Here is a 16,508-nt window from a genome sequence, read left to right as displayed (position 1 = left end):
TCATTTTTGTGGAGGTGTTTTAACCCCCGCTTTGCCGGCGGTTCGGCCACGGTGCCCATTCATTTCAATGTGCAAGAGCGGTGGAGGAGCGGTGTACACACCACTCCAAAGATGCTGTTGCTGGACATTTTTTAATGTCCTGCCAGCGCACTGCTATAGTGTGAAGGCCCTCGGGCTTTCATACTGAGACTGCAGGGGGTCAGTTTTTCAGGTGCTTTACAGGTGCTATTTTTAGCCCAAAAGCGCCTGAAAAACGCCCTAGTCTGAAAGAGGTCTTAAAGTTTGACCTCATATTATAAGGTTTCGGTAAGTCTAAAAGGAAAAAAAAAAATATCTAAAAAGGAAATTGTATAGTGCGTAGCTAGCTTTAGTGATGCTGTACAGTGGATTGCAAATGGCCAATAACACATAGCCACATTTAGTGTTTATACAATGATGTATTTAATACTGTATCAATGCACAAAACGCATCTATTTTTATTTTTTAAATTAGCTGCCATAATTTTGGTTTTAATTAGACAAGGGCCATTTCTTTTTTTTTTTTTTCAATCTCAGAAACCTTTATTGATTTACAAGACAAGGGCTCTTTTTAGAGAGAGTCAGATGGGTGTGAAATACATTTGTTGAGTATATGTTACCTTCATGACCCTTCAGATGTACCTTCAAGGAGTTGCTAGTCTTGCAGATTTCACCACACTGAGGACACACCAATTCTTCTGTGTTGCCCACTATGATATCTGTCTATTGAAATGATACAATTAGAAGTCAATGGGGATTTCTGTCTTCTACATCAGGAATGGACAAGTCCCAGGAGCTGAGCGATGGGCACAACTAGATTTCAGGATTTACCATCAAAATAGGCAAGAGGGAAAGGAAAAAAAAAAATGAAGGGGATGAAGTTTCTCTTGAAAAGACAGGAGCTACTGTGTTTTTTACTGCCACTTTAATTCAAGAAATAAAGAGATAATGCCAACTGAGTGTGGATGCAGAAGGTTTCTATACAAATTAACTCACTGCATATCTGTGCATTTTGCATGCCCAGAACATGCAACTTGCAGTGAAATCCACACTCACCCCAGGTTTAACAGCCACTGTTTGCACCTGGACCTCGTGCAGTAGGTTGCCCTTCTCATCTGCCAAAAAACGCATCACTGGAGAGCCATTTACCTCATCTGTCCCCGTCTGGGAAGAAGTGTCCGTAGATGCAATGTCTGAATAAAGCAAAGTATTGGGAGACTTAATAAGAGAGAAAGACGGTCAGAGTCCCTTACCCCACAGAGAAAAGTATTAAAAAAAAAATAAAAAAATAATAATAATTCTACCGCTGTTATTTCCTGTGCAATTTGTATGAGCAAAACACACGCTTACATGAAGAACGCTCTTTAGCAGATATACCATCAGCAGATGCCTTCCTATTACTTACCGTATTTATCGGCGTATACCGCGCACTTTTTTGCCCTGAAAATCAGGGCAAAATCGTGGGTGCGCGATATACGCCGATACCCGCGCCGAGTTTGAATACTGCGCCGACATATACCGAGCGCAGTACACGCGTGTATTGTCGGGCAGTCTCGGCTCCTCTCGCGCTGACGTCCTGGACGTGAGCGCGACAGTAGCCGAGCCTGCCCGAGTGTACTGTGCTCGGTATATGCCGGCGCAGTATTCAAATTCGGTGCGGGAAACAAGCGAGGAGGACACCGCAGAAGGACGCCGGACCCGACGAAGAGGACACCCGATGCCGCAGACGGATGCCGGACCCGACGAGGCCGCCGCGCAAGACACCAAACTAAGTACAAAAATCTTTTTTTCCACAGGAATTGGGGGCAACTTTAGGGGTGCGCGCTATGCGCGGGAGCGCGCTATACCCCAATAAATACGGTATAAAAAAGGAGTGTACTGTAAATAAAAAGTTCTGGTGGAAATCACAAATCTGTAAAATGCAAACCACCTAGTAGTCCAGTCTAACACTAGAATCACTACATCTACAGACATCCATGATCGAATACTAACCTATCTAGCCCAGTAAAGAAGAAGTAAACATGCCTTTCTATGAAGCCGATCCGATCTCCAGGAGGTGGAAGCTCTGCAGAGGACACAGCCGACAACAGCTGTGAAATGAATGGGAAGGGACATCACCCATAGAGTTGCTATGGGGCTTCCGTTGTTGGATGTGTCCTCTGCACCCCCCTCCACAGCGAAGCTTCAGCCAACAGCTGGGTGGACATCTACTTTAAAGTGGATGTAAACCCAAATTTTTTATTTGCTGTCACAATGTAGAGTATTAGATTTCCTATCATATGTGCCCAGTCTTGCCGCAAATAGTTAATCCAGCTCTGAGCAATCATCTTATTGTTCAGTGAGATAAAACGGACTAACAGAGAAAAACCTTAGTCCGTTCCGCCCCCTTGCTGTGAGTGACAGGTTATTTACATATCTCATGCACTAGCCTGGAGACGGGCATTATTTTTTAATTCCCACCCCCACTCTTTTTCTGAAGTCATGTGGTTACTTTTCTGGATTTTGACTGGATGTTACTGATCATAGCAGAATTTAGTGTAAGAAATACATAGGACAAAATGCATGTTGACAAAAGGAGTGTAGAGGTGGGCGGGGAGTCTACTGACATCACGACTCCACCCACCGAGCTCCAGGCAACAGACCCACCCACAGAATCTGCAGTTTTTCAGTTCTTATAACAGACAGAGGGGAGACATTTGACAGGTAAGGATACATGCAGGAGGCATCTATATCCTTATAGATCAGCACTACGGCAGTAGTTTAGAAAGAATGAGCGTGGCTTCACATCCACTTTAAGCACCTTCTACCAGCCTCTATACACAAACATACGGTACCAAAGTGCTCTGTGGACCCACCTGACGAGTTCTCATCCCGGCTGTTCATATAGGTTTTCTCCATATTGATCATCATCTTCTCAGTGCAGGGAGTGAGGGACCTCATGTGCCGGGATAACGCCCCAGATTCTCGGAAACTCTTGCCACACTTTGAGCAAACATAGGGTCGCTCATCTGGTAAAAACACAAATATAAAAATTTATTATATATATTTTACACACACCCCTTAACCACTTTAGTTTAGGTTTTATTTTTAAAACAGCGCTGGAACCGTGCAGCATTTTTTAAATGTGTTTTTAAACACCCTCCCAGCCACTGTACCAGCTGAAATTTAGGCTTTTATGTGGATTTGATCCAAAACGGCTCTGAAACCGCCCAATCTCTTCCACGACAGCTGCACTGTGTGCCTCACACACTCCCCAACTCCCCCCCACCATGTCTATCAGGCTTCCCTGTCCCATCTGCAGGCCCGGTGCAGTTATGGCGGGTGGCACTGAGAAGGGCGGCGAGAGCTTTATGAACAGCCATTTATAAGCCCACCCTCCTGGACATAGACCAGGAAGTGATGTGTATGACGTCACTTCCTGGTGTGGCACTGTCAATCACAAGGATCAGTGCCCAGTGAAACAGTTGCTGGAACATGATCTGTGTTCCATCAGGTGCAGTGTAGAAAGCCCAGATGTCTCAGATAGTGAACCCGTTACCTATACAGTGCCTTGAAAAGGTACTCAAACCCCATGACATTTTCCACCTTTGTCATGTTACAATCAAAACGTAAATGGATTTTAGGCGATGGACCAACACAAAGTGGCACAAAAATTTTGAAGTGACAAGAATTTTTTTTACAAATAAATATCTGAACAGCATGGCGTGCATTTGTATTCAGCCCCCTTTACTCTGATACCCCTAACTAAAATCTAGTGGAACCAATTGCCCTCAGAAGTCACCTAATTAGTAAATAGAGTCCACCTGTGTGTAATTATATCTCAGTATACATACAGCTGTTCTGTGAAGCCCCCAGAGGTTTGTTAGAGAACCTTAGTGAACAAACAGCATCATGAAGGCCAAGGAACACACCAGACAGGTCAGGGATAAGCTCTGGCGTGTTCGCATAGTACACGTGCAGAGCCCGCCAGGAAGTGTGCACGGTGCTGCGCTAATCACAGCCAGGAAGACATTTCACGATCCCTGCAGCCGACCATCGGGACAATGTCTCCCTGACTGTGATTAGCGCAGCGCCGTGCACACTTCCTGGCGGGCTCTGCACGTGTACTATGCGAACAAGCCAGAGCTCATCCTTAGTCAGGGATAAAGTTGTGGAGAATTTTAAAGCAGGGTTAGGTTATAAAAAAAATATCCCAAGCTTTGAATATCTCACAGAGCTCTGTTCAATCCATCATCCGAAAATGGAAAGAGTATGGCACAACTGCAAACCTACCTTGACATGGCCGTCCACCTAAACTGACAGGCGGGGTAAGGAGAGCATAAGGGGCTTTCACACAGGGCTGTCCGTGTGCGGGCTCTGCTTTGCTCAGTGGGATTGCTCTGTCGATCCCCGCTGAGCAGGAAGATGACAGGTCTGTCTCTGCACACTGTCAAAGCGCCGCTCTCACCTATGGGGGGAATCGGATGACAATTGTAGAATCCGTTGTCATCCGATCCGCCAGACGGAAGGAAAATAGGAGTTTTTCTCCGTCACACTTTGGAGTATCGAAGCGGGTGCGATGTCAGCGGGCACGTCACCACTGACATCCATGGCTCGATAGAGGCCCGTTCAGGTCCGCCTAAAAAACTGGCAGGTGGACCTGAACGGTCCGCTCGTGTGAAAGGGCCCTTAATCAGAGAAGCAGCCAAGAGGCCCATGGCAACTCTGGAGGAGATGCAGAGATCCACAGCTCAGGTGGGAGAATCTGTCCACAGGACAACTATTAGTTGTGCACTCCACAAATCCGGCCTTTATACCCCTTTCACACTGGGGCATTTTTCAGGCGCTTTAGCCTTAAAAAAAAAAGGCGCCTGAAAGAAGCTGCATCTGCAATCCCCGAACATGGCGTAGATATATCTATGCCCGGAAGTGGGCGCAAATACCTGTATTAGACAGATATCTGTTCCCCCCTCCCCCATGAAAACTGTGATGCAATTTTGTTTAAAGCTACGCTAACTAAGGGCCAGTTCACACCAGACGCATTTCCGTACAGTTTCGTGTGCATTTTTTTTTGCACCAAAAATGCATGCACAGTGTTTTCAATGTATTCCAATGGCTCTAGTTTACACCATGCAGTCAGTTTCTGGTCAGTTTCTGCACTAAAAACCATGGAATACATGGAAAACACTGTGCATGCATTTTGTGCAGAAAAAAAAAAGCAAACGAAACTGCGTCTGGTGTGAACTGGCCCTTAAAGGAGTTGTAAAGGAAAAAAAATGTTTTGCTGAAATGACTGTTTACAGGGTATGGAGACATAATAGTTAACGGATTCCTTTTAAAATGTATTAAAAATAGATAAAAATCAATCATCTAATGTACCTCTAGTTTCAGTTTTTGCATCTAGTATCGTTTTTGCATGTTATCCTGCCTCTGTGCTAGACAGAGCCATAGAGCAGTGATGGTTTGGAAAATAAAACTAGAAATCTCCCAGTACTGTGGTCATCAGGAAACAGACAACCAGGAAGAGTCCAAAACAGAGAAGGATTACAGCAACATCAGAGCAAAAACGAACAATGAGGACATGAAACCAGGACTGCAGTAAGGTAAAGGAAGCTATTTAGCTAAAAAAAAAAAAAAATCCTTTAGTGACCCTTTAACCACTTAAAGACCTCAGGTGTTTTTCAGATTTGGTGTTTGCAAGACTAAAACATTTTTTTCTGCTAGAAAATTACTTAAAACCCCCAAACATTATATATATATATTTTTCTAACACCCTAGAGAATAAAATGGCGGTCATTGCAATACTTTTTGTCACACCGTATTTGCGCAGCAGTCTTACAAGCGCACTTTTTTTGGAAAAAATTCACTTTTTTGAATTAAAAAATAAGACAACAATAAATTTGGCCCAATTTTTTTATATATTGTGAAAGATAATGTTACGCCGAGTAAAATGATACCCAACATGTCACGCTTTAAAATTGCGCCCGCTCGTGGCATGGCGTCAAACTTTTACCCTTAAAAATCTAGATAGGCGACGTTTAAAAAATTCTATAAGTTGCATTTTTTGAGCTACAGAGTAGCTCTAGGGCTATAATTATTGCTCTCGCTCTAACGATCGCGGCGATACCTCACTTGTGTGATTTGAACACCGTTTTCATATGCGGGCGCTACTTGCGTATGCGTTCGCTTCTGCGCGCGAGCTCGTCAGGACGGGGCGCTTTAAAAAAAATTTTTTTTTGTTTTCTTATTTAATTTTATTGATTTTATTATTTTTTACACTAAAATATAAAAAAAAAAAAAAATGATCACTTTTATTCCTATTACAAGGAATGTAAACATCCCTTGTAATAGAAAAAAGCATGACAGGTCCTCTTAAATATGAGATCTGGGGTCAAAAAGACCTCAGATCTCATATTTAGGCTTAAATGCAAAAAAAAAAAAAAAAAAAAGGAAAATTTGTCATTTAAAAAAATGACAGAAAAAAAATTGTCTCTTTAAGAGGCTGGGCGGGACTGACGTTTTGACGTCACTTCCGCCCAGCAGAGCTATGAGGACGGGTGGGGGCCATCTTGCCCTCACTCAAGTCCTCACACACAAGGCGGCAGCATCGGATCTCCTCCGCCGCTACCGACGGCTCCGGTAAGCGGCGGAGGGCGCGGAAAAGCGGCGGGAGGGGGGGGGGCCCCTCTCCCGCCACCGATAACGGCGATCTCGCGGCGAATCCGCCGCGGAGACCGCCGTTATCGTTTACACGGCCGCCAGCTGAAAACATGGATATCTCAGTTGTGGCAGCAGCTGCTGCCGTTACTGAGATATCCATGTTTAAAAAGAGGACGTACATATACAGTGGGGGGTCCTTAAGTGGTTAAAGAACACAACGATATGAGAAATATCACTGCACTGAATAAAACCCTCTTCTGATAATGCTGCTCCTTAAAAAAAATGTATAACAGGTCAACCCTTACCTGTGTGCCGCCGGTGGTGTCTAATTAGGGAGCCCTTTGTCCTGAAGGCGTCCCCACACATTCTACAAACAAAGTCTTTCCTGTTGGAGTGGATGAGCATGTGTGCTTTCAGAATGTTAGCCTAGGAAGAATAGATTAAGTCAGCAGACATGACTGCCCAAAGACACAATGCAGAACTAGAAAATGTCAACCCACTGTCTTAAATGTCTTCTCGCACAACTGGCACACATAGCGACCTCTGTCATCCACAACCATTTTCATCATCGAGGTCTCATCTTGTGCTTCCTCCGGGTCCTCATCATGCCAATCCAAATCATATTCCTGGGTATCACTTCTCTGGTCATCATCAAGAGTCTCCTCAGTGGGGATAGAATCCTTTACCTCTTCAAAGGCTGCTGGATGACAAGAAACATCACATGAACACATAATGAAGGGGAAAGCACCATGAAGTCAATAGGATGGGCTTAGACAGTACTTGTAATGGAACAGAAGGCAATAAGATGAAAAGAAAGTGCAACAAAAGTATACAGCCTTCTTTAGTCAGTTATGTGGGTTTAAAGGGGTTGTAAAGGAAAACAATTTTCATAATAAGCATCCTTAACCTGCAGACATTCCTCTTTTCACTTCCTCATTGTTCGTTTTTGCTCAGAAGTTGCTCTATTTCTTCTCTGTTCTGTTCACTTCCTGCTTGTCTGATTGTTACTCACCACGGTGAAGGGAGGATTTACTGCGGTGGTCAGTAACGTGCTCGCCCCCCCTGGGAACTACATCTGTGCGGCAGGACGCTCTCTACATGTTAGAGACTTCAAGGAGGTGTGAATTGCTGGGCGTGCCACAATTCATACTGGGAAATGTAGTTCTTACATGAACGAGCGCCGCAAACCAGGAAGTGAATGAGAGAACAGAAACTAGAACGCCGGAGGTGATATAGATGAAGGAATTTAATAGGTATTTACTCGTTTCTTAACAGAATCATTACACTATTCTGTCTACCTTGCAGACATTAATTTTAGGCAAAACATTTTTTTCCTTTACAACTCCTTTAAGCCCGGCTTATGTCACTAACCTCGGTTCTGCTTTCATATAGGGCCATGATGGTGAACCGCGGCACCCTAGATGTTTTGGAACTACATTTGCCATGATGCTCCACTACACTGCAGAGTGTATGAGCATCATGGGAAATGTAGTTCCAAAACATCTAGGGAGCCAAGGTTCGCTATCACTGATATAGGGAGTTTAAAGTCATTTAATGCGATAGTCCAAGGTGCTAAGGGCTAGTTCACATCCGTGTGTTTCAGTAATGCACATGCTGGTACACCATAACACTATTCATTTAATGGCATCCCAATCCACCTCCAGAACCCCCACCAAAAAAAAAAAAAAACGCAACAAGACACAAATTGTCTTTTGCTTGGGTACATTACAGCCCATTCGTTTTAAAAGAGAAGTATATATTTTTTTTTTGCTAGTCATACTTGCCTCAGTGGATGCAGCATCAGAACAATGCTGCATCTGTCCCTCTGCAGAGGGGCGGGGAGCGGCCGTCTCAGCGGCTCGCGGAGACTGCCATCAATCAACAGCTGGTGGATCCGGACTCAGTGGTCACGATGACGCGGAGCCTAGACTGATATCTGTGACGTCAGCGGAGAGCAGACTTCAGAAAACGGGACACAGGAGTGCAAAACGAATTGCACTCCTGTGACCCAGAGGGGAAGCCCAGCCTAAAAAGATCAGGACTTCTCCTTTAAATGGGCTGGCCAACGTAACTCACCTCAAGGCAAAAAATGCGGCTGTTATAGTGCAGTGTCCTGAAGTGAACGTCCCTTTAGTGAAAATGGGGCCCGTCCCATCTAGAGGCTTAAAGTGGTTGTAAAGCCTTACAGACCACTTTCACCTACAGGTGAGCCTAGATTAAAGGAGTTGTAAAGGAAAATTTTTTTTGCCTAAAATGAATGTCTGCAAGGTAGACAGACAGAATAGTGTAAGGATTCTGTTAAAAAACGAGTAAATACCTATTAAATTCCTTCATCTATATCACCTCCGGCATTCTAGTTTCTGTTCTCTCATTCACTTCCTGGTGTGCAGCGCTTGTTCATGTAAGAACTACATTTCCCAGTATGAATTGCGGCACGCCCAGTAATTCACACCTCCTTGAAGTCTCTAACATGTAGAGAGCGTCCTGCCGCACAGATGTAGTTCCCAGGAGGGGGCGAGCACGTTACTGACCACCGCAGTAAACCCTCCCGTCACGGTGGTCAGTAAAATCAGACAAGCAGGAAGTGAACACAACAGAGAAGAAATAGAGCAACTTCTGAGCAAAAACGAACAATGAGGAAGTGAAAAGAGGAATATCTGAAGGTAAAGAATGCTTATTATGAAAAAAAAAAAAAAATCCTTTACAACCCCTTTAAGGCTTACCTGTAGGTGCTTGAAATATCTCCTAAAACTGCACGGTTTAGGAGATATTTACAATTACCTTGTACGGTGATGCCTTCCGCACATCAGCGCATGCGCACTCTAGAAAGGGCACGCTGTGCCCTTTTTTACATGGGGTCATGCCGTGACTGGCGGCTCCCGTGACCCCAGCCAGTCACAGAGCTGGAGTTCGCAGCCCCGGAAGGAATGGACGCTTCCAGCCAGCAAGGAAATCGGGGACATCGCAGGCTTCGGTTTCAAGTAAGTGACACATAATGGGCTACTATGCGATGCATAGTACCTCAATATGCCTATACTTTGCAGGGAAACAAAGAGGAAGTAAAACCCATCACGGTTTACTTCCTCTTTAATGCGGTAGTAAACTTTGCTTTTGTACTTCTACTTATAGGTAAACTTATTATAAGGCTTAACTGTAGGTACAGTTGATACATGCCATCATGAAACCCAGACAAGACCACCACAAGTAATGGGAGGCAGGGCAGGAGCATGGCTCAAAAAGTATTACCATATTTATCGGCGTATACCGCGCACTTTTTTGCCCTTAAAATTAGGGCAAAATCGTGGGTGCTCGATATACGCCGATACCCGCTTCCTGCGCCGTGTTTGAACCACTGCGCCAACATATACCGAGCGCAGTACACTCGGGTATACTCGGGCAGGCTCGGCTCCTCTCGCGGTCACGTCCTGTACGTCCTTTACGCGAGAGCAGCCGAGCCTGCCCGAGTATACTGCGTTTGGTATATGTTGGTGCAGTGGTTCAAACACAGCGCCGGAAGCGGGGATTGGCTGAAGAACACAGCGGGGAGGACACCACGATGGCCGCAGAAGAACGCCGGACCGGACAAGGCCGCCGGGCAAGACACCGACGAGGGGCATCCAAACTAAGTATTTCTTGTTTTTCAGGAATTTTTCTTCTAGGTTGGGGGTGCGCGCTATACGCCGGGGCGCGTTATAGGAAGATAAATACGGTATTGCCTGTGTGTGGGGGGAACAGGACGGGATGAGACTGGACAATCTGCAGCTTTAAAAAAAAAAAAAAAGGTCTTAAAGCAGTAGTACCAAAAACAAAATCGCAAACTGGTATAAAACTCCACTTTTTCACTTGTACCTACCTACCCATTTAGGAGATATTCACAGTTGTAGCAGCCAGTGACGTCACGCGCATTCGCTCTCAGCATCAGTGCAATCAGTACAGATACATGAAAATATCTTTTTAGTAATAAAGAAGAAGGTGAGAGCACATTTCAAGACATTCAGGATTACCTTGATCGTCTGCAGTGCTGATCTCCTCTGATGAGGCCTCCACAACCACGTGGGAGATGCTCACAGGATCCTCTACAGAAGGAACCACCTGCTGTTACACATAATTAGAGATGAAGATAATATTATAATTAGGAGTTCAATACCTACACAAAAAAACAATCCTTACTCCCAAATACCGAACGTAAAAGAAACGTCTCATCAGACATCTAGCGTTCAATCTCCTCGTACCTCCTGGCTGCTGAGGACTGGTATGGAAGACTCCAGGGACTGCTCCACGGCCCTCTGACACATCTTTTGTACCTTGTGCTGGACAAACTCTTCCAGGCTCGTGAATTCTGTCTGACAGCGGCCACATTTATGCACATCGTCTTCGTCATCTGCAACAACAGAACTGAGGTTTTAGACATTTTAGTGTGGCATCCTATACAATTCTGCTCGCTGCAACTTTGCGTTATTTTTCATAGCGAACAGCGGCAACGCACACCGTACATACAAGCATTCTGACACAATGAACTGTATACAAAATAACATGAAAACAAATCTAAAAAGAATACATGTGGTGAATGTGTATAAAGCTAACCATACACATTACAATCTAATTGTACGATCCCTTCTAGAGGTAACAATTTAATAGTGCAAGGGCTTGTCTGACTGGAAACAAAACAATTGATTGTTAAGCTCGGGCCTCACACTAAGTAGAATTGCTTTCACCCAACAGGGAAAAAAAATTGCTTATAAATTGTTAGCCGGAGTTTGGCTTCAATTTGTTAGTGTATCTAAATCTACTAGTCCATCTAACATTCCCCTCCTGCCCAGAAGACTGGCAATGCTGCTGTTCAAAGGTGCCCCCTGTGCTCCTTCATCCAGAGTGGGGGCACTCTAATACAGGAGGGCGTGTTACTGGCCAGATCACCAGGTGAAAACAAAGGGGGGAAAATAGCGTAAAAAAAGAAAACGAATGCAGCCACCACATCGAATGATTGGTAAGCTGCAATATATTACATTGTGGGTTTAAAACTGCTTTAATACCTCTATAGAGTCACATTGCCTTAAAGGAGTTGTAAAGTAAAACATTTTTTCACCCTAATGCAATCTATGCATTAAGGTGAAAAAACATCTGATGCTGTCGGCCCCCCCGTTATACTTACCTGATCCCTTGAAAGTCCCGCGCGCGGTCCCCAGATCCTCTTTGCCGCTCAGCCTGGCCGCTGATTGGCTAGAGCGACAGCTGGCGCGCTGCTGTCAATCACATCAAATGACGCGGCGCTCCAAGGGGCGGGGCCGAGTGATACAGTGAGCGGCTACGGCCGCTCGCTGTATCACGGGAGCGCGCCCGCAATTACTCACCACCACGCAAGCTCTCGCATGACTGTGGTCAGTACTTGCGGGGAGGACCAGAGACAGCCGCCGAGGGTCCCCAGAAGACGTGGATCGGGGCCACTCTGTGCAAAACGAACTGCACAGTGGAGGTAAGTATAACATGTTTGTTATTTTAAAGGAAAAACATTTTTTCCTTTACTAACCCTTTAACCGGTTAAGGACCGCCGTACGACTATTTACGTCGGCAGAATGGCAATGCTGGGCACATGACTGTACAGGTACGTCCCCTTTAAGATGCCCAGCCGTGAGACCCGTGGACCCAATCGCCGCTGGTGTCCCGCGATCAGGTCACAAAGAACGGGGAGAGGTGAGTGTAAACAAACCTTCTCCATTCTTCCTAGTGTGGCTGTCAGTGATCATCTGTTCCCTGTGTTAGGGAACGACGATCAGTGACGTCACACGCACAGCCACGCCCCCCAAAGTAGGGCCCCTTTCACACGGGGCGGATCAGTAATGATTCTCCCCGTGAACCTCTGCTTGCTCAGCGGGGATCGCTCCGTAGATCCCCGCTGAGCCGGCGGATGACAGGGCGCTCCCCGCACACTGTGAAGGGACCGCCCTGTCTTTTCTCCGCTCTCCCCTATGGGGGGGGGATCGGAAGAACATGGACTGTATGTCCGTGTTCATCCGATCCGATGACGGAAAGGAAAAATAGGGTTTTCCTCCGTCTGCAGAATCGGAGGAATGCGGAAGCGGGCGAGATCGGGTGTCATCGGTTGACACCTGCAATCTAAAAGGGACCAATGTATGTCCCTTTTTCATCCGCACACGGATGGATGAAAAAGCGGACATACGGTCCGCAGGTGTGAAAGGGGCCTAAGAATCACTTCCTTAGTACACACTTAACCCCTACAGTGCCCCCTCCAGGTTAACCCCTTCACTGCCAGTGTCATTTTCACAGTAATCAGTGCATTATTATAGTACTTTTCGCTGTAAAAATGACAACTGTGTCAGCCATAATGTCGCAGTCACGAAAAAATAAAAAAAACAAACGCTGATCGCCACCATTAGTAGTAAAAAAATAAATTAATAATTAAAATGCCATAAAACTATCCCCTATTTTGCAAACGCTATAACTTTTGCGCAAACCAAATCAATAAACGCTTATTGTGATTTTTTTTTACCAAAAATATGTAGAAGAATACGTATCGGCCTAAACTGAGGGGGGGGGGGATGTTTATATAGCAAAAAGTTGAAAATTTTAATTTTTTTTTTTTTTTAATTGTCGCTCTATTTTTGTTTATAGCGCAAAAAATAGAAAACCGCAGAGGTGATCAAATACCACCAAAAGAAAGCTCTATTTGTGGGGAAAAAAAGACGGCAATTTTGTTTGGGAGCCACGTCGCACGGCCGCGCAATGGTCAGTTAAAGCAACGCAGTGCCGAATCGCAAAAAGGGGCCAGGTCCTTTACCTGCATTTTGGTCTGGGTCTTAAGTGGTAAATGCCTACCCGCCACAGCAGCCTAGCTTGTCTAAGCTCCCATGTAAGGCTGGCCATACATTATGCAATTTTCTTTCCTTCAACTAAAGAAAATTGCTAGATCAACACAACGTTAATGGGGGAAATTCCTAGCACTGCGTTATTTTTTACTACGGCTTTAAACATGGCCTCATTTACTGCAGCATGTTGAAGATGGATTATTTTCCTTTAACCAAAACTCTGTACAACGAAATACATTCGGCAGCAAACTTTTATTTATAGAAACTAATAATGAGGTGTTTTCAGGGGATCGGCCTTTGTATTTCTCTCAGTAGCAGATATTATAGACTCTGGGCCAGATTCAGAAAGGAGATACGACGACGTATCCGGAGATACGCCGTCATATATCTGAGTGTGCGGCGTCGTATCTATGCGACTGATTCATAGAATCAGTTGCGCATAGATTTCCCTAAGATCCGACCGGCGTAAGTGTTTTACACCGTCGTATCTTAGGCTGCATATTTACGCTGGCCGCTAGGTGGCGCTTCCGTATAGTTACGGGATGAATATGCCAATTAGGTAGATACGCCGATTCAGAAACGTACGTCTGGCGCATTTTTTTACGTCGTATACGTTAGACTTTTTTCTGCGTAAAGTTACCCCTGCTATATGAGGCGTAGCCAATGTTAAGTATGGACGTCGTTCCCGCATCGAGTTTTGAAAATTTTACGTTGTTTGCGTAAGTCGTTCGCGAATAGGGCTGTACGTAAGTTACGCTCACGTCTAAGGCAATGACGACTTGCGGCGTAATTTCGAGCATGCGCACTGGGATTTTTTCACGATCGGCGCATGCGCCGTTCGTAAAATGCGTCAAATACGTGGGGTCACAGTGAATTTACATAAAACACGCCCACATCATCCCCATTTGAATTAGGCGGGATTACGCCGACACACATACGTTACGCCGCCGTAACTAAGGACGCAAGTTCTTTCTGCATACGGAACTTGCGCCCTAAGTTACGGCGGCGTAACGTATCTGAGATACGTTACGCCGCGCCGACAGATACTGCAATGTATCTGAATCCGGCCCTCTGTGGAGATCTCAGGCTAGGACTGAACACAAAGGGCGTTGTGATTGAGCCTATCGGTAGACAGAGATGAGAAGAATGGAAACCCGGACTGGAATGCGAGGAGGACGTTATCTACAGGCAGCACCTGACTCCATTCTTCATATCATGGACTGAAAACCAGAGGCTGCAGAAAAATAACTCCTTCCCCTTCAACCTAGAATAGGATTATTATTATTATTTTATTTATTTTTTATTGCCGGGCACATCTGAGTGACATCATTCATTTTAGGACCATCATTCATAAAGTAGAACTAAAAAGGCAAAAAACATTCTCATACACACGATGAGAATATTGGATGAACGATCGTACGTTTTTTTTTGGTTTTTTTTTTTGTCTCATATCGAAAACGAAGAGATTACTCAAGTCATACAACTTCAGAAATGATGTAACGTGCTGTGATGTATTCTTTCGTTTCCGAGCATGCGTGGTCTTCAGACGAATACTGTACTGGTATCGTGCAAGGGAATTTTTTGTGTTTGTCCCATTAGATAATTTTGCACGAACGGTGGTAAACGTCTCTCGAAAGCTGTGTGCCAACGATCAGATTATTATACCATCGCTTCAAAAAGTGTATTTTTTTTTTGCACCCGATTTTCTGAAGTTTTTTGGTTTTGTATAGTGAAGAGAGATTGCAGCCCCTGACAGGTTTTTATTGCCGTCTGTGCCCCCCGATAACCACTTGACCCCCGGAAGATTTACCCCCCTTAATGACCAGGCCATTTTTGCGTTACTTTAACTGACAATTGTGCTGTAATGTAACACTGTATCCAAATAAAATGTATGAGAACGCCCATACACGAATAGAGCTTTATTTGTGTGGTATTTAGTCACCACTATGATTCTTATTATTTTGCGTTATAAACAAAAAAATATATATACACACACACACACACACACACACACACACACACACATTTATTTATATATATATTTTTTTGGGGACACTACAGAAGGGGGGCATAGTATTCTACTGGCGGGGGGGGGGGGGGGGGGTGATGTGAAAGTAGGCAGAGGACACTACAGTGGTGGGAGGGGGGACACCATAGGGGGGGGTGTGGAATATTACTGGGGGGGGTGATGTGAAATCAGGCCGGGGGGGTCAAGGAAGGACATGGTATATCACTTGGGGGGGGGGTGTGAAAGCAGGCAGAGGATACTACTGTGGGGGGGCAGGACTTAGAGCCCTTTCACGCCGAGCCGCCCTGGTCTATTTTAAACAGCGCTTTACCGTCGGATTTTCATCGCTTTTCGTTCGCCAACGGTGGACTTTTAAACCCCGGTAGCGGTCGAAAAAGGGTTAAAAAAAAAAAAAAACGCCCGCAAATAACCGATGCAGCGACGTTTTGCTTGCGGTACGGCAGTGCTGCCCATTGAATTTAATGGGCAGGAGCGCATTAGGAGTTTCAAAGAAGCTGCTGGCAGGACTTTTTCTGACACCCTGCCGGCGCGCCCGCGGGGCTTTCACACTGGAGTCAATGGAGCAGCTGTTTTAGGGTGTATTGCAGGCGCTATTTTTAAACGCTATAGCGCCTTCCAAACGCCCCCAGTGTGAAAGGGGTCTTAGTATATTACTTGGGGGGTGATGTAAAAGCAGGCAGCAGACACTACAGTGGGGGGGAGACACCACAGCAGGGAGGACATAGCATATTACTGGGGGGGGGGGGGGGGGGGTATGTGAAAGCAGGCAGAGAACACTGGGGGGTGGGAGACATAGTATGTTACTTTGGGGGGTGTGTGATGTAAAAGCAGGCAGCAGATACTACAGTGGGGGGGGGGGGGGACCACAGCAGGGGGGACATAGTATATTACTGGGGGGGGGGGTTATGTGAAAGCAGGCAGAGAACACTACGGTGGGGGGTGGGAGACATAGTATGTTACTTTGGGGGGGGTGTGTGATGTAAAAGCAGGCAGCAGACA

General features: G+C 45.4%; 1 protein-coding gene across 4 annotated transcripts in view; it reads right to left on the bottom strand.

Moving 5' to 3' along the window:
• Positions 1-16,508, bottom strand: part of E4F1 (E4F transcription factor 1) — a 29,270-nt gene that overhangs the window by 10,949 nt on the left and 1,813 nt on the right. The window contains exons 2-8 of one of the 4 annotated variants that reach the window (XM_040356503.1): positions 10,889-11,037; positions 10,661-10,751; positions 7,157-7,356; positions 6,962-7,082; positions 2,873-3,025; positions 1,074-1,210; positions 638-740 (exon numbers count right to left, since the gene is read on the bottom strand). In XM_040356503.1, coding sequence (XP_040212437.1) covers positions 638-740; positions 1,074-1,210; positions 2,873-3,025; positions 6,962-7,082; positions 7,157-7,356; positions 10,661-10,751; positions 10,889-11,037 — 954 coding nt within the window. The remainder of the gene's footprint in view (positions 1-637; positions 741-1,073; positions 1,211-2,872; positions 3,026-6,961; positions 7,083-7,156; positions 7,357-10,660; positions 10,752-10,888; positions 11,038-16,508) is intronic. The other 3 variants (XM_040356506.1, XM_040356504.1, XM_040356505.1) reach the window with 3 other exon arrangements.

This window comes from Rana temporaria, chromosome 6, assembly GCF_905171775.1.
Source record: "Rana temporaria chromosome 6, aRanTem1.1, whole genome shotgun sequence".
Classification (NCBI taxonomy): Eukaryota; Metazoa; Chordata; class Amphibia; order Anura; family Ranidae; genus Rana; species Rana temporaria.
The sequence above is the reverse complement of the archived record's forward strand: the minus strand, read 5'-3'. Positions and strand labels throughout refer to the sequence as shown.